Consider the following 19,152-nt stretch of genomic DNA (forward strand, 5'->3'; position numbering starts at 1 on the left):
CAACAGAGTTAAAATCCACATGTTCAGACATGACATGTTTGGGTCCTTCAAAAGGAAAAGCAATAAGTAGACGTTTACAATCCTTATTAGGTACAAAATGAACAAAGTACTAATGGCATATTTAGTCTTTTGAAAGAACTTAGCAATGTATATATAACTTAAACGTGTTTATAAAAATGTACATTTTTTATTAATATTTCCAAGCTCACCAATTCAGCATTATAAAAGTCATTAATAATGTTTTGTCAATACTGGGGCAAATATTTTACTAAATACATTTTTGGGTATAGATTAATCTTTAACTTCCCCAACGATAGGTTTATAATGAATTTATTGATGTTTTGCTTCAGATTGAAATTTGATTTGCGGCATAAAAAGTGAATAAATTAAAGTGAACGAATATAAACTCTCCTTTATTTTGCTTATTGAAAATTGCCCTACGTTTAGTTCCGGTACACTTCATTTATTCAAAGCTGAACATTTCTAATGCCTAAATTATTTAAGTGTTATATAATTATGTGGTATAAAACACAGATAAAAAGCAGTGTACAGAATGTGCTTTAAAAAATTTTTACTCATAAAAGTACTATCAAACATACTGACAACTAGCCATGTTTAAAAATAAACTCTTGTCAAAGCTGGCACCAAGCTTCAATCGTCTCTCCTCAGCCCCCAATCCAATGAAGGAGTATGCTTTCCAGACACGATGTAACTAATACTTTCAAATGAGATAAATGGAAAAGGTTTGGTGTTCAAATAAGTATTATAAAAAAAGAGGAAATTCTCATCAAGTATATTTTTCAGCTTGGCTTAATGCCATCGCAGTCAGGAAACCGTAAAGACTGGACAAAACAAGCATATGGCACAGGCTACACTTGAGGTTTAGTGGGAGTCCTGCAGGTGAGGGTGGACATTTCATTTCAGACTTGATGTCTTCAGCTTTGTTGGGAGTGTGCTCGATTATTCCATGACAATAATGCAACGCTGGGTATCTGTGAGTGTACATGACGGGAAAGGGGGAGGGAGAGAGAATGAATGGAGGCTTCGAAAAAAAAAATAATAAGAGGGTGATTCGGCAACTGGGAGGAGAATTGAAAAATCACACCTTTCAGTCTCCACATTTTTCCTTTTGTTCAGTATTCAAGGAGAAACCATCCGGAAGGAAGAAAGATTATGACTATCTATAAACTAACTGTTTGACAGAGACAGAAATGCTGATAATGAGTGGGTTGTGTCTGTAGTTCTTGGCTGTTCACATCAGCAAGGGATGAAGGAAAACAGAAACTCTTGATATGTTTGTCTAAAGAGGTAGTGGTGTGACCACGGGCAGAAAAGTTCAGCTGGAGTTCAGGGCAGATGTTGCCAGGAGTTGACGCTGCAGGAAAGTAAAATTGCTTCCGGATTCACCTTTTCCTCCCAGCTTCTCTTCCAGGATCATCAGGGTCAAGCTATGCTATGGCATAAGGTGACAATGTCTGTGGGGAAACAGGCTTTGAGCAGGATGCCCCTCTCCCGGTTACAGTCTAGCTCCTGGATAAATCCATACCAATAGATGACGAGGCCCGGCCCAAATCTGTCAAAACAGCAGAAAATAACATACACATGTAGTATCAACATAGTTCTAAAAAAGGGCATCTTTGAAACACTGATACGATGATTAAATGACGTTACTGCACAACATTTTTAATTTGGTGATTGTAATTATGACCAAAAGTAGCCGAACTTATACCAAAGATCTTATTTAATACCAGTATTACTTACCAGCGTGGGCAGATTTATTACTGTTCTTTCCAGGAACCTGAAGTATTTCGGATGTGTGCACTACGCTAATTACCTTTCAGTGAGGTGTTATGAGCTTTTGCTGATGTGACTACTTAGCTGATGGAGGATAAAATCAGAGTCGAAACAGTGATGAGCTGGGGCGCACCAGGCTTGGGATTTTAGTCTCCTAACATTTAGAAGTACTCTTTTAAAAACGAAACTGAGCCATTTTCAACTGAGGGAAAAGAAGGATATTTGGAAAAATAATTTAAAAACTGGAACGGCTCAGCATCCTCTTCTGGCTATTTTCAATTCATGGACCAATAGGGTCAGAAGTCCCTTCTGTCATCCATTCTTTACGTCTTAAAAACAAACAAACAATTCATAGGATAACGGGGATCTCTCATAGAGACATTCTCCCTGACCCTCCATTCTCTGCGTTATAACCACTCTCAGTATAAACATGACATGAGTTCGGTCGTAGATACTCATCATGAACACGAGGAATAATGTCGCATAGACTTGTGACCAAGTACAGACAGATGCAGGCTTAAAACCTCAATACTTCTAAATTGGGCCTCTGAATTATCTCCAATTTGGTTAGCAGCAGACTCAGGAAGTTGCCCTACAGACTACTGCACCCATCAGGAAGTTGAGACCTCTAGGCTGGGTTCATAAAGATGTAATCACTATCAATCACCATGCACACAGAGATGTTTTGCACATCAGTTTCACGTTTTTCCTACTGAGAGTACTTAATTAAAGGGCAGCACTACTTTTGGTGTCGTGTTGCAGGAATTTTACAGTGAAATCATAAATTATGAATGTTGGGTTAGTAAAAGGATGTCTAAAAACAGAACTGCTTTCTGTATTCTGACATTACAGCAGGCTGAACCATGCTAGGCCACAAAGCTTTTTTCTTCCATGATTTATTATATGCTGTAGTGTATTTGCCAAAACTAACAGTACAGGATGGGCTGCGAGATACTGTATGCACAGGCACAAGTTCAACTGGGTGTCAAGGAGTGGTTTATTTGGGGATTCACATCAGTAAGGTAGCCAAGTTAGATGCAAGATTAATGAAAACTTTTTGCATCCCCTCCATGCAAGGACAAAATCATGCGATGGCCACTCATCAGCTCAACTTGTTCTAGGGGACACGGGAGCTGTGTACGGATGAGGCACCTTGGAGGGCAGCAGAGCTGTGGAGCACCAGGCCCAGTGACATTTTCCTGAATTCAGGGATGGCTGCAGGTACTCTCTTCTTTCTCAGGATCTCCGAGGAACTTTCCTGTGAGGTCACAAGAATCAGGCTACGTTGGCACGGGGTGTGCGGGCTCTAGTGCTGAAATGCTCACCAGCTGAAGCTCACACTGGGATGAGAATTTGCTTCCACTTAACCGAGGGTTTCTTAGTGGTAACTTTTAATCACAAACAATTGTCTGCAACTGAAACATGGATATTTGGTATCTTTATTTTACAAAAAGCTCTGTGATTATTATCAAATGATCTCAAGGTTGTCAAAACACATCTGGGAAAAGCAGAAAGAGCTGCGATTCTAAGGACCAGGTCTGAGAAGCCTCAAAGCTTCCCATCAACAAAGCAGCCCTGAGTCACAGGCTCCCCAGACGCAACCCTGAGCTCAACACATTCCTCCATTGTATTCGGCAGCCATTCTGGAGACCATAATGTTCTTTAGAAAGGCACTGATATTTTTACAAAGGGAGAAAAAATATGGGATCTAAACAGTCACGGAAAAGAACAAAGGAATATATGGGGGTCATAAACAACAAGCCCAGTGTTTTAAAGATTTAATAAAACAAAAACACATATTACCAGCACTGAGAAAGTAAGAGCAGCCAGGACTTTCCCTGAGCAGCTAAATCATAAGCCAAAGGACATGCAGCATGACAGCTCTTTACAAAAATGGCATTTTCTGGGCAGAAAAGCCAGGCCGGGGAACACCTCAATGACCAAGAAAATGGACTTGTTTCACTTGTGAGGCAACAGATGAAATCTGCCACTTGCAAAGGTTTTTGCAAGATTGTGAGTTTGAGCATTTTGTGCAGGGGCTCCCGACCGGGATTCCCTGAAAGTATTAACATGGGTTTGTGAACTACGTTCAGTACATATGGCTAGTGACTCTCAACGAGGCTCAGCCATGGATCTATGTGTTTGGTTGTTAGCTTTCAAATAGAATTATATTAGCTTAGGCATTACTAATTCTCTGGTGTGGTTCCAAAGCTCTGATTGGAAATATGTGCTTACGTAATTAATTAAAAACGAGGAAAGACAGCTTCCTCTTGTCAATGGAAATGGGTAGGCAGAGGCTTTCAAATTATGTGGTCTTTGAGGGACAAAAAAATAATAGGTACTTTAATGGGTGGCAAGTTGGGAAATTGAACAGCAGAACAAGATCTGGCTTTGTTCCTGATACCTACTTGAGTGCATTGCTGAGCTTTCTCCAACATATGAGGATCCAGAGATTATCAGATGCTGGCAAGATAACCTTGCAGCAACTTAACCGCTTATGAAGAGGCTGACCACGTTAAGCAACTTTATATAATCAATTCCTTGGTTATTGGAACTCACAGAAAGGAACATTTTGGTTGACAATTCGAAAAACCAAGCGAGTCAACTCTAGCATTTTTGTCTAACAAGGTGTAAAACAGGGAGAAAAGGGGACCTACGGAATTTTTAGGTAGGTCAAGTACACGCCTGTGGGTTGAGTGAGTTCACCTTTTTTGATGCCTATTTCCATGTACTGTGGCACTACTGGACAAGAACGAGATCACTGGGAAGGCAAACATAACCTTTGTGACCAATAAAAATCAAAGAGACTATTAACAGTGTTTAAAAGAAAACAGAGTCCCTGGGTCTGAGGGAATGTGCAAAGCAGAGGTTTGGTCTGCTACTGGGATTGCAGCCCTCCCCACCAGCCCGGGGACACGCAGTAATGGGATGTCTATGGATATCTGAATTGATTCTGTAAACACATTTCAAGGTTGACTATAACTTTAATGTTACTATATACTCATGGTCAAGTAATAAGATCAAAGACTCCAAATGAATTTTAAAAACTCCTGGGGAGCAGGCACTGGAATGTCAGTGACTTTTGAACAAGTAATTTTGCCTGCAAATAAAATACCACCAAATTAGCAAAAATAACAAATACCTCTTGAAAAAAATGGGAGGTGAAAGTCAAGAGCCATGACAGATCTTGAGGGTATGAAAGATGAAGTTCCTCATAAATAATGACAACCCTGTAAATGTGCTTGAAATGTGTTTCTCTGGTTTCCTTCCATTTTAGATTATTTAGAGAAATTAAATAGGAGACTGTGGAACAAAAGCTGGGTACCCTTTTGCGGTTTTTGTGCATACCTGTCTCTCAAGGGTATCTCTCTGTTTCACCATTTGTCTCTTTGCTATATTGTGTCACTGTTGAGGGCCATGTTTTATTTATACTCATGTCCTCCAGGCCTAGCAAGGGGTGCCTGGTACATGGCAGATACCCTCAAGGACAAGGTAAAGAACACAGAGTTAGGAATAGCTGACAGCTTTGTACTGGTGACCAAATCAGCGGCATCCCAGAGGCAGGCATGCTGGTAAGTCTCGGCCATTGCTATGGCTTGGCATCTTTTCTGGTGACCAAGATGAATACACAAGTTGCATACTTATGGATCATAGTGATAGTAATAATAACAGCTACAACAATGTTCATTAGTAACTTTCATAACACTTACTATGTACCAGACACTGTTCTAAGCACTTTACACAGTCTGACTCATTTAATTCTCAAATCAACTCCATGAGGTGGGTACAATTATTGTCCCCATTCTGCAAATGAACAAATGGACAGAGGCATGGAGAGTTATTAATTATAATATAGTTATGTGTTTACATATACATACATATATATATATATATAATTCTATACATATGTATATAATTTAATATCAATCTTGCCAAAGTTCTCATAGCTAAAAAGTAGAGGAACCCATTTTGGAACCCAGGCAGTCTGGTGCAGGGTCTGTGATTGTCTCACTATGACCCAGTGATCAGTCTACTAAACAGAGTGACATGGTTTTACACTTTAACCAGAAAAGGAGAGGAAGCGACCTCTGTACTGGTAAGACCAGGCCTAGAGAGTTTTGGAGGATTGTAGTGTCATATTTTAAGGAGAATATCTCTAGTCTGGAACTGACCCAGAGGAGAACTCTAGGGTATTTGAGGAACTGTTAGAATAACAGAGTATGTGTGACCTAGAAACGAGTACTTAGGAGGCTCATTCGTCATTTTCTGATCTCTAAGGTGCTCTTGGGGAGAAGGGATTAGATTCATGCTGTAGCTCTTGAGCACAGACTCAGGGCAACGTTTGAACATAACCAAGAATCAGATTTTGATTCAACATGAATAAACATTTTTCTACAATTGCAGTTTTTGAAAACACGGAGTAAGCTGCCTTGCAAATTAGTGACATTTCTGTGACTGGATCTGTTAAATCCAGGCTGGGCTTTTAGCAATTAAAAAAAAAAATTGGGGCAACACATAAAGATTTGGAGTTTTTGTACAAAACCTGCACAATCACCTTCCTTTGAGAAATTAATTGACAAGGCAACGATCAGTTGGAGCCAAGTCATGGCTGCCTCCCTTACACATGACAGGTGGTCTCAGGTGTGCCCCAGGCTCCACCATTCCGTTACTCTCCAAGCAGAGGCTCAGTGCCAGATGCCATCTACCATCATGCCTGCACTGCAGATTTTCTTTAACTGGAGAGACCAACTTCTTCATACTCACATCTCTAGCAGATTTGGGTGAGCAAAACATAACCTCAGAGGGTTTCACGTTTCAAGAAAGAAATGGAAGGGGACACGTTTCTTGTTTTATGTCCTGCCTACTTTGTGCATTTATGTTGCCCACCTGGCCCCTGTGGGCATTTGAGTTCTTGATTTCTGCCTTGAGATCTAACTCAGAGCTTCCCACACTCAGGGCAGAGATCCTTGAGGGATTGTGAAGAGATTGTAAGAGATCCTTATGCATTCCAAGCACTATCCTCAGATAGAAAAAAATACACATATCTTGTCTTATTTTAGAAATGTAGATAATAAAATAGAATTCACTGTAGCTTTCAGTTATTATGTATTTTCTAAGTACATGGAATCTAAAAACACAGCTATAAATACACGGGGGGTGGGTGGGTGGGCAGCAGAGTTAGCAAATATTCTTTTAGTTTGTTTTAAAGATTTTCAAATTTGGGAAGATTGGGAGACATTGTTCTAATTAGTTCGATCTCCTTCTATAGACGGATGTGTTCTGTAAAGGTGAACAGCTGACACAAAGGAGAGTCTATGACATTCAAGAAGTGTGAACACACTTAGCAACTTTGTCGGTAACCTGTCCCCATACATAAGGCTCATCGTCACAGTTAAAAATGAACTAGAGGCAAAGACACGTAGCTACTGTTCCAGGTTCCACTTAGAACTCACTCTACTGAGAGCAGTCTCGCTGCTATCTATAGGAAGAGAGGTACACAAAGGAAACATCAAACTAAATTGGGTAACAGCAGTAATGAAAGAAGAGCTACAGCAGTGGTGGTGCTGGAGTTCTTTCTGTGTTGCAATGAAGAGTTGCAGACAGATATTGTGGTGGGCTGACTTCTAAGATGGCCTCAATGGTCCTTGCCGTTTGGCACTCGTGCCCTCCTATAATCCCCTCCTGTTCGGTGTGGGCTGGACTAGTGACTTGCTTCTAACAGAAAAAATATAGCAAAAGCGATAGGATGTCACTTCTGTGATTAGATTATAAGAGACTAACTTCCATCTTGCTATCAGACACTCTCCTGCCTTGTTGGTTTACATACCTTGAGACAAACTGCCGTTTGGGCGAGGCCCATGTGGCCTGTGGCCAGCAGCCAGTGAGTTACTTTGGCCCTTAGCCTAACAGCTCCTGAGGAACAAAATCCTGCCAACCACCCCTGAGTGATCTTGGGAGTGGGTCTTTCCTCAGTCACATCTTCAGATGAAACTGCACACCCTGGGCCAATGTCTTGAATGCAGCCTGTGAGAGACAGTGAAGAAGAGGATCCCACTAAGCTATGTCCATATTCCTGACTCACAGAAAAAGTGAAATAACAAATGTGTGTTATTTGAAGTCATTTAGTTTTGGGGTAATTTGTGATATGGCAATAGATTACTAACATATATACTACAGAATTGAGTAATCAAATGCCATTCTTTACATTTGTAGTATGAAGAGTGCTATTGGCTATAGATTGGCTTTTTTTTTTTTCCAGTTACTTTTTTTTCCCCAGCACCCTGAATTTATAGCAGAAGAGGTTACTGAATGAGATTATTAATAAGTAGCAATTCTCCATCAAGGCAAGTCAGTTATGAAGCAAACCTGTGCTTTTACACTAACATAGCTTCTTGGTTCCTAACTTAGACTATACACCACCACCCCTCCCTGCTGCATATTTAGGACACTGGGGTTACCCAAAGAGGTAAAGAAGTCATATATAAAATGAAAAATCCTTAATGTTTCTCTACAGCTGTGATTTTGTGATTAAATTTGGTTACAAGGCTTCTGAAGTTGCAAATTTGAAGGGGAGGAAGATAGAGTGTGGGAGACTGGTTATAGGAAGAATACTTTGCCAGTTGAGGACAGCTGATAAACAGGGAGGAGATTTTTTTTTTTTTTTTTTTTAAACTGCATTTGTGGCAATCCAAAGCTATTTAGTGTTGGGACAAATAGACTCTGTCAATTTCAACAGGTGCTGAGACAGTCCAGGACAAATAGATGCTGGTTACATTTTGTTCAGTTAAGAAAGGCAGTGTAATCTGTAACATATTTTTAAAAGATTGTCACCAACAATGTTTTAAAAATGGCACTTTGGAGAGTAAATTCTTAGTTTTCCAGAAAAATGTAGCTATCCCCAGATAGTCACTGAGCACGTCAGATTGTAAATGTTGGACAGAATATGGTATAATTTAGAAATCACGTCTTTCAGTCCAAGGTTTTCTATAACTCTCTGAGAAACTCGGAGGTACAGACAGAAAATATGGGCTCCCAAATTCAGGAAGGACTTGCTTAGTCTTTCTTAACTATAAAAAAATACTGCCCCCATTGCTTGCCACACCTCTACACGATCCTGTAATGCAGGAATTAGTTGGATGGTATTTTCACTAATGGAGAAAAGAGAAGACTACTAAATTTCTATTGTTAAGATTTTTCTTTGAGGCACCTTTCTCATAGAGTACTGAAGTGAAAGGTAGATGCAGGAATTTAGAGATTCCTAATCACACTGTCAGATATCATTTTGCTAAATTAGCCCCAATAACCAACTCCCTGATGGGTTTCCTGAGGCTCATTTACCTTCTATGTTTCTACAGATTTCAGAAGGTCCCTGACCAGACATTATGTCTATAAAGATGCTGTCTGAATATATGTAAAATGATTTTAAAAACCAGCAACAACGAGGTAACTAACCTTTATTGCACTCTTATTATGTGACAGGCAATGTTTCAAGCACTTTTACATTTACAGACTAATGATCATTCCTATTTTACAGATGAAAAAACTGACGCACAAAAAGGGTCGGGCTTTGAACCCAAGCTGTCTGGCTCTACGGTTTGTGCTTACAACCACGACACTCTACTGTCTCTCATTATGCCTTGTATTTACACAGCAATTTATAACAGTCATTCAGCTTTGAAAAATATTTACCACACTTATAAAAGGGAGACGAGAAGGGGCCTGGAAGTCAGGTGACTGACTGGTTAATCAAAAGCCCAGTATATGAGTTGGGATTCACACCGGCCTACAAGGAATAAATCTTCAGGTATGAAGTCAATAGTTTCACACTAAAAAGTATATCTAGAGACTCATTTCGATTTAAGTGTCGCCATGTTTAGGAAGTATATGGAAAAGCAACTTATAATTCAGGTCAAAGAAGTGAGAGTTATGGAATCACTGCATAAAGTTCAGAGAAGAGAAATGTTTCCCGCTACGAGAGGATTCAGAAGTTATGGGGCAGAATCTAAACAGGAGGAAAGCGGAGTAAATCCAGAACACTGCGGCAGCCTGTTCGTATTAATGGAAATAAACAGCTGGAATAAGTTATGAGGAAAATGGAGGGAAGCAACGGGTCTAAGTGAGCGTGTCAGGCAGAGATTTGTTTTCCCAGCAAAGAAAGTTCAGACTTGGCTAAACAGGGTTGATACACTGAACCCCCAAAGGCTCACTTTTGCTCCTAAAATACTTCTAGTATAAAGATGTATCTTATATTTGTGGCATTTATTTGGCTTATTTATGTTTTCAGCTCTACCCCAATAAACTTTAATTAAAAAAAAAAGCAACAAATGAGAAAATCACTACATATTTTTAAAATATCAGTATCATTTTTTAATCTCTTTTGGTAATATAATATGGAAATGAAGTGACTATTACACAATTTGCCTCTTCATAGAATAAGAGAGACTCATGAAATTGATCTAATCCTTCTTTTCTCAATGAGCTGAATTTCACGATTACATAAAAAAGATTCTCAATGCACTAGGGTTCTACAATATTAATCTGGATCAAGTCAACAAAACAAACAATTTTCAGTTGAAGAATGACAAGAGGACTATGGAAAGATGTGATGATTTCAATCAAGTTTCCTGTTCACGAGGGTCTTCATCAAACAATAAAAACAAAACATAGCTGTACTGATTCAAATCTTTGTTTCCAATCCAAATGATTTCAATTTATAGGCAAATAGAAAATTTCTTTTCCAAAAGAGGAATAGCATATATATGTCTATGTGTACACACACACACACACACACACACACACTTATTTTTTTCCTTTCTCATTTTGAGTTGCTGTGTGAGGTCTGGGATATCTTATGAGGATGTGTATAGACATGTGGCTGTTGGAAGTCAATTGTTTCACCATCAAAGACTTGCATGTGGTTTTTATGAAGAATGCATTCTCAAACACACAGTTCAGGACAAAGGAGAAATATAAAACATCTTGTAATTGTTTTAAAATAAACTCTCACACTGTTTATTTAGTTTTAATCTGTGTGTTGTAGATTGGTTATGCACTTGTTAATCACTGTTGTATGTATCTCCAGACAGAGTTGTAAATAACTTTTCAGTCCAAGTGAAATATGCTTGCACATGTTTATAGGCAAAGTATGTGCATATTTATGCCTGTGTGTAAATATGTGTACAACAATAATAGATTAGTGATCATGTAATACAGCATCGTAAGGTTCTGGCACTATGGTCAATTTAATACACAATGCAAATATTCTTATTTCATAGTATCTAGAGATGAAATAAAAACATAACTTGGTTGTTTCATTTACTATTTTGTTTGGCAGGTCAGTATTTGAAATTGAAATGACTCAAGAAAGAGAACCCCAGTTATGAGTATTCTCACTCAATTCGTGGATCTACATTATTAAAAATGCACCTCTCAGAAAAAAAAATGCACCTCTCTTTGTAACATCAACTCATTGTATGTAATTTTGAAAATAAAAAAGGAAAAGGATAAATACTGATTCACGTCAGGCCTTTATGCCACATAGAAAATAAACAGAAAATACATTATTTTGAAGAAAATTTAAAATGTATATAAATACACAACTATAATCATCTGAAATTCTCCTTGGTGTTTACATAACTTGGCATTTTCATGTCTACATTAAATTGCCTGGAAAAGTGCTTAATTTTCACTTTACTTTGTCCTGTGTTAGATATACTTAGATATCATACTTGCAGTTTTTCCAGCCTATCGTAAATCCCTCCTCAGAAGAGAAAAAACTGAGACTGGTAGAACAGGAAACAAACGTAGAAGCGATTTTGTTTTTAATCTGTTTTCTTGGAGAAACACTTACTCCTGGCAGTGGGTCAGCCCTCGACATTTACGTACTAAGAATCTACATACCAGCCTGCATATCCATCCTTCAGAAAGCACGTCACAAAAGAAAGGCTCCTTCTCTCCTTAAGTTGCTTATGACTCAAAGTTTAATAACATAGGAACAAACTACTCACATTGTAAGTCTGAAATATGGTATCGATTGAATAAACAACACGCCAAAAGGTTTACAGTCAAAGAAACATTAGAGCAAGGACATGATAGTCTAGAAGTCTTCCTGCATAAGGTGAGTTGTCAGCTAAGTTGCACTCATTCATGTAATGGACCTTTTAATTTTCTCCATTATATGTTCATTTTTTGAGGGGAGATTAAAGAGAGGGATTGGGGGTCCCAAGAGATGCAGAGGGATGAGGGGATCAGAAGCATCTTGAGATTATTTTGTTGTGAAACTGGAGAATGAGTTTAAGTATGATAGCCCTGATTTTTTTTTTTTTTTTTTTTTTTCAAATGAAGATGTATGGGAAGAGAAAAATACAAAATGCAGTACAAAAGAAACCAAAATCCTAAAAGTCATAAAGGACCCAAGGTCATGTTTACTTTGAAAACATTTAAGGGCTAAGAGTGAGAGAACACTCCAGACGGACCTTGGGTGCAAATCACATCTATCTGCCTAGAATTTATACTCCAGCCTTCTTCCAAAAGTTGGGGTAGTTTACAAAATTGGTTGTGTGAATTATTACATGTTTTCTCGGTTATTTCCCCAGGGAAACATGCCAAAGGCAAACCCATCATTTCAGCTGATTTAGTGTTTGATGGCAGAGAATTTATAATTGATATGACAACCATAATGGATGGTGATCATCGAGTTGGCAAAACCTGGGCTGACCGTGCGATAGTCCATTTTGGTGTTCACCAGTTAGTCTACCATAGACTCACTGTGATCAATTTTTGACATTATTTCTGAACTTTTCATTTCCAACTTTGGGAATACTAGAAATTAGAAATGCTTTGCAAAAACAGAAAAGGTTTTATCATATAAATATTGCTTACCACAAATATATATATTTTTTTACATACTCTTTTATTACTAGGTGTGTGTGGGGGGTGGGGTCTCTTTTCCCTTGGCTCAGTTTTCTAAAGAGCACAGGGTAACCCAGAGTTCAGTGAGACATTTATCTCAAGGCACAAAGAGATTTATGGGTTCTGGATATATAAAAGTCTGCTTAAAATAAAAAATTATCGGAATTTTCATCCTTGGCAAAGTCAAATAACTAAAGGATTAAGGCTGATACATGCTTGTCCTATAAATCTATCATTAACCAAATGTGACACAATGCTTCAGGTATGTCAGATCCCAACTTGCTCTAAATGGGTAGTTAAAATTTTCTCTTACTCACAATAAATATTTCATGATAAGGAAAATCTCTTTGGTTAACCAATCCAGTCCTTAAAAGCAAATCTCCCAATTTTACAGATCCATGAAGGCAAATGCTGGAAAGAGGGGAAAATTAGAAATCATTGTCATTGTAAAAAAATGGCTGGGCAATAGATAAACAATAAAAAAAGACGATGGTTCTTAGAAAAAAAAAAAAGGATAATCTGGTCTTACACATCTAGAATGTAAGCTCCACGAAGGCAGCCTGTATTTCAGTGGCACATAATAGTCAGCCAATTAATACTGGCTGAGCAGATGTATGAATGCGTGAATGTGTATCTCTATAGAGAGAGTCCCTGCCTCAGGAGCAGCTGTGAGTGCTTCCAAACATGTGGAAAAAAATCTTTTGCTGACAACTCTCAACCATAGAAGGAAGGAAAATCATTTTTAAAAGTGATAAAATGAGCCTTAAAAATATGTCCAAGCCGCATGCTCTGAAGAGCTATTCCCAGGTTTTGCATTTGGAATCTACGCTTCCCAGGTTGTTACAGGGGCGATGATGCTCTGGTTTATTACCTGGTAGAAAATACAGGAACTATTCCCTGGAAGGGTGACTACCGGTGGTTGAGGTGGTGGCTGTGAGGTGGGTAGGGATTGACTGCTAAGAAAAAATCTAAGCAGTTGGGAGCCAATAGCTGCACACAGGTGGCTCTCACTTCCTTAAAATACAATCAATTTAGGTAGGCTTTTGTTTACAGTAGCTTTTATCTAGGAGATAAGGTTGTAAAAACATCAATCAAAATGAAGTACTACTGTTCCTGGCCATATCTCAGCAGGTTCATCTGTTTTATTTCTTCCTCCCTTTCCAAATACCTTAAGGTGTTTAAGATGAGTGAAGAGATATCAAACTATTAAAGTGAAACGTATTTGTGTATGACACATGGATTTGCACTCTTTGAACCACAAATACCATCTCTGAGGTGCCTGTATCATTTCCAGGTTCAGCAGGAGCCCGTGTTCCTCACTGCTTCACTGCTCAATAGAATATAGACTTCACAAAATGACCTTTATGCCATTTTCAATAGTGCTTCTTTAAGAAAAGAGGATTAGGGGGTCCCAAGAATCAGATGCCTTCTAAAAGTTGATGTACAGCTTTTAATTTATTTATACCCTGCTTTTCCCCCAAAGAGGCATGTACAATCAAAGAGCAAAATAGAAATAGAAAATCGAGCTCAGGCAAAGAAGAATGTAAGTATTCTCATTTTACTGTTAAATTGAACTTTGAAGGTCAGTGGTATAGTTACAAAACCTTCAATTTAAGCCCATAAGGATCCTGATTTTATTTTTAAAGGCATTACTTAGTTAACGCGGGGTCTGTGCAATGAAGCCCTGAGTCAGGGAAGTCCCCAAGTGCTAAGGGAAACTCTGCTGAGGGACTGAGAAGGCACACTGGGCCAACTCCAGGGGACAGTTACCAACAGGGCAGTGAGGTGGGCAGAAGAGCCTGACCGCCAAGAGCAGACAGATGCAAGGGAGCCGAGTTCCACTGGTGGTCACTTGGAAACAGACCGTAATGCCAGACAGGGCCAGCAGGACATCCTGGGCTAGATTTGGGGTGTGCCGAGGGTCCATGTGGTGGGAAATATCTTCTCTGTCACTCTCCAGATTCTGAGTCATTCTTCAGTTCTAAGCTTTGTGAGTAATTCTTCTGTTTGATCCCCTTCTAACTACAATTAGAAGAAGGCATTCTAACAAGTGCAATGCCCTGCCATTCACCCATTTCAGACTAGACTCAAAGAAGACTTGACTGACTTGCCTCCAGATTTATTTTCCCGGTTTAGTCCCAATCTTTGGAACTGGTAGAAGGAAGGTACAGACTATTTGATTATTGTTTCTCTGAGGAAAATCATACCACTGATAATCATACTGATGACAACAGCCATAACCATAACCATAACAGCAGCCAGTACTTCCTAAATAATCATTATGTGCCAGCTACCCTTCTAAGCTCTTTCCATGCATTATTTCATTGAAAACCAGAGCCCTTTGAGTAGCTAATATTAGTACTTAAACTTTAATGTTGAGAGGACTATTGTAAAGCTGTGCTGAACTGATCATAGTGATGACAAAGAAGAGAATTAACACTGATGCTTACCATGTGCCCAGTGCTATGCTAAGCCCTTCATGTATGTTATTTCATTTAACACATGCAATGAATTGATAAGGTAGGAAATATCACTGGTGCCATTTTACAAATGAGAAAATAGAGATGTGGAAGGGGAAATAGCTTCCTCTCGCAAGGAGAAAAATCTTGAAAGTAGCCAAGATGCCAACCCAAGTGCTTCTGCAGAGCTTCTTCTCCGAACAGCTATGTCACACTACTTTTATATGCTTTGGACTCCCCCCAGTACTTTTTCAAAGCCTTAAAACATCACTCCCAAACCCCGTAGAATCCTAATCTCAAGATAAGTTTCCTGTAGGTCTAGTTTCAATACAAATGCTTTATTTACTAAAGGACTCTTCCACACTAGACAATCTTTCCTCTTCTATAAAATGTGGAAGCTGGAAAACACCATCTTTAAAATTCCTTCCATTTAAAATAGCACTTGTATCTGGGATTTCAAGGTGGATTGATTTGAGAATAAATGAGCTTAATTTGTATATATCCATTGCTGCCTCATTACAAAAAATCTGATCAACATGGAATCTAATGGGAAACCTCTGCAATCCTTCTTATCCCCTCCCCAATGCAGGACTGGGTAGATCTACGTTCAGGGGTCTGGAAACAAACTCACTGGAAAAAAATGAAAACTGGATCAGTCAAGTACTAAGCAAGGCAGTACTTTACTAAACCAGGGAGAAAATATGAAGAACTGAGGGGTAGGACATGGGAGTAAACCACAGGCAAACCATTGCCTACGTTTATAACTAAACTAGGTGCTTCTTTGAGTCAGAAAGCAGGAAAGGTCATTTCACAGTCACTACTGCCTTTAAAAAGAAAAGGTGATGAGTTTCATGGGACCAGGAGAAACTTTACTTCAAGAGACTGGACATAAAACCCTGGTGATGTCAGTGATTTAAAATTTATTTAAATATAGGGTCCGGTTCTTACTGACAGGACATTGCTATTCTGCACCTGTCCCCACATTGAGGTCCCAGGCCACGTGACAAAGAAGGGCTGCACACACAAATTTCAGGGCAGTGTCTTGAGATCTTGTTGTACCACCCCAAACACATTTCCTGTTAGACCAAGAACATTTTGAAAAGTGGTGCCAGTGGGTGGCCTGTTAGCTCAGTGGGTTAGAGTGTGGTGCTAATAACACCAACGTTGCCGGTTCAATCCCTTCATGGGCCACTGTGAGCTGTGCCCGCCTTAAAAAAAAAAAAAGTTGCGCTAAGTTTAACGAATGATTTTAATATTAAAAAAGAGAGAACATAAAAGGAATAACCTTGAGCATTTAAAAGTAATATTTAAAGACTCTGGAAAGAAGTTAGAGGCAACTTCTGACTTGGAAGACAAATGATGGTTGCTGTTAGAGATTACCCTGATGAAAAGAACACAGAAAACTTTTGGGACCTGGAGGCTGGCTTTTAAGGCAGATGGGGGAATCGCATAATGGGTCTTTAGAAAACCCAGCAGGCAGCACCAATTTCTAAAGGTGGCCAAACCCTTTGTTTTCTTGTGGCTAACAAAGATGCTTTCTTAGACAAGTGCACCAAAGAAATATGAGACTGAGGACAGAAAAACTTTTTTTTAAGTACTAGTTGAAGGATCATGTATGAGTATGAAAAACTGAAGGGCTGGTTCAAAAGGACAGGGCTCATTTTGAGTAAACTCTGGTTCTATTCTTCAGCTGATGATGGGCAGAGTGCTTCAGAGCTCTTAAAAAAATAATTTCACAAATTATACAGCAATATAGCTGTCCCTCAAAAAAAAACCCCGTATTATTTTGACTTGACAAATGGGGAAACTGAGACCCTCAGAGGTCAAATGACTTGTTTAAGATCACAGGGGACAACTGAAAGCTCCACTGTTTTCCTGTGCAGTGCTCTTGTCACATGTAAAGCCAACTCCCCATTTTTCCTAACTGTAGAACACGGAGAATGATACCTCCTGCCTTCCTGAAAAGGATGCCGTACTCCGGGGATGCAGAGGTAGCATGAACACAGTCCCTGTTTTTCCAGGGGCTTTTGGAGTAAGGCAGACAAGCACGTTAGAAGGTAGTGTATGAGGAGGAGAAAAAAATTTGTAAGGGAAGTGTGCAGAAGGCCCCATCATAGCCTAGGGAAGGTCAGGGAAGCCCTGGGCAGAGGTGACCTTTGGAGCGAGTCCTGAAGTCAAGGTTCACTGAGTGGGTAAGAGGGAAGATGCTGCAGGCAGAGGGAGATGCCCATGCAGACAGCACAATGAGAAGAAGCTCGGGGACTTTGGGGGTGATGCGGAAAAGGTCGGAATAAAGAAACATCGTGGGCATGGCAGAAGATCCAGCTGGAAAAGTGGGGTGGGAGGGGGGCTTCTAAGGGCCAGAGGGCACTGACTAGCCCACTCAGGCACTTTGAAGGCCCAGGGGATGCTGAAGAGAGAGTTCATTCCTGCGAATCCCACAGACAGGGCAGATCAACCCTTCCCTCACAGTGATTCTCTTTCTTGAAACCGAAATACCCCGGGCCATGTTTCTGTGTGGAATCTGCCAGCTAAATATTTACCTTATGCAGGGCCAAAGTATCTACTACAGTGCATTTATTTGGGGATAAACACATTAAAGAAAAGTATACAATAAAACAAATCCTCCTCCCACCATTTCCACTCCTTACAGAAAAAAGACTGCCATTCAAAAAAACCTGAAAAACGATACTGAGGGCTCAACTTTCCGGAGTTGTTGGGACAAAGTATGTGTAGATAAACAGTCACAGCTCAGCTCCGCGGGGTTCCTCCAATTTGTATTCTTTGAGAAGTCTGCGGGCGCGAGGTGACTGGCTAACAGTTTCCTCAGCGAGTTACACAGTAACCTTATTTAACTTAACAGGAGTCATTAGCTAAATTTTATGAAGATAAGGACTTCCAGGAGTGCGTTCCCTTCTGATTGTTTTTTGATTGAAAGCAAGACAAGGGAGAGCTACACTGAACCTGAGGTTTTACTTTACAAACTCTGTGGCTCTAAATTGGCCCCACGAAAGCCACTGGGGCTGGTGCTGTGGTTTGATTCCACTGAGCTGAAAGCAATCTGTCAGTGTGGAGAGGAGTTACAGGGGTTATTTTAAACATTTAGTTAAGCTTGTGACTGTCTTCTTTTAGAGGAATTCCTGGCTGTAAACTGCCTCATCCTGGGTGACATAAGACAAGCTATTGAATGAGGTTAGACTGAGGTCCCCGCAGTCAGAGAGCTGGTCCACCCATGTTGCCAATAGCTGATTAATATATGTTTATTTTTAGGGTTTGAACTAACAGGCCAAGCTAAGGCCAATGCAAGATGATATTTGAAGTAATCTGCGAGTGCCTCATGCTTGCAAAAAGACCTTACTTTTTGTGCAGTTGTTGATGTAGCTGAATCCTTGTCAGACTAGTAAAATTTAATGTCCCAGAGAGAAAACCCCATCCCACACCATTATTAAGAGGGCCATTGCAAAAGTAGATCCATTATCATTATTAAAAAAAAACATTTGTTGTAGGAAAAGGGAAGAAAAATATGAACAATTAGTTATGGCAACTGGTTGAGTCCAAACTCTCATTCAAACTAGATATTACATAACAAAACTTCCTAATATTAGGTCCGATGCCTTGCATAAATAATCACTACGTTTGCTGTTTATTTTTTAATGTGCTGTTTATGATTCTGCAGATATGCACTATTATGAAACCTATATAAATGTATGGGATTTATTTTGATTTATGGGATTTACGATTGTAAAGAATTCAGAAGCAAAATGGCAAAATGAACGCCTCTCTTTGCCAAACTATACATTGAAAAGATGGTACAATTATGTATTTATTTGTTTAATGTTTACCTCTTCCACAGACAGTATGTTCCACAAAAGCAATATCTTGTCTACGTTACCATGACCTGGCTTTTAGTGGTGTATGGCACATGGTAGACTTTGAATAAATGTTTGCTGAATAAATGAAAGACAGGTAGAAGAGTTACACAGAGGAG

General features: G+C 39.4%; 1 protein-coding gene across 2 annotated transcripts in view; it reads right to left on the reverse strand.

Moving 5' to 3' along the window:
* Positions 1-386: 386 nt before the first annotated feature.
* CDIN1 (CDAN1 interacting nuclease 1) overlaps positions 387-19,152 on the reverse strand; it is a 214,555-nt gene continuing 195,789 nt past the window's right edge. The window contains exon 11 of one of the 2 annotated variants that reach the window (XM_019725527.2): positions 387-1,573. In XM_019725527.2, the coding sequence (XP_019581086.1) occupies positions 1,444-1,573 (130 nt within the window). In that variant the 3' untranslated portion in view covers positions 387-1,443. The remainder of the gene's footprint in view (positions 1,574-19,152) is intronic. The other variant, XM_074327928.1, reaches the window with a different exon arrangement.

The sequence above is a fragment of the Rhinolophus sinicus genome, linkage group LG03, assembly GCF_036562045.2.
Source record: "Rhinolophus sinicus isolate RSC01 linkage group LG03, ASM3656204v1, whole genome shotgun sequence".
NCBI classification, from domain to species: Eukaryota; Metazoa; Chordata; class Mammalia; order Chiroptera; family Rhinolophidae; genus Rhinolophus; species Rhinolophus sinicus.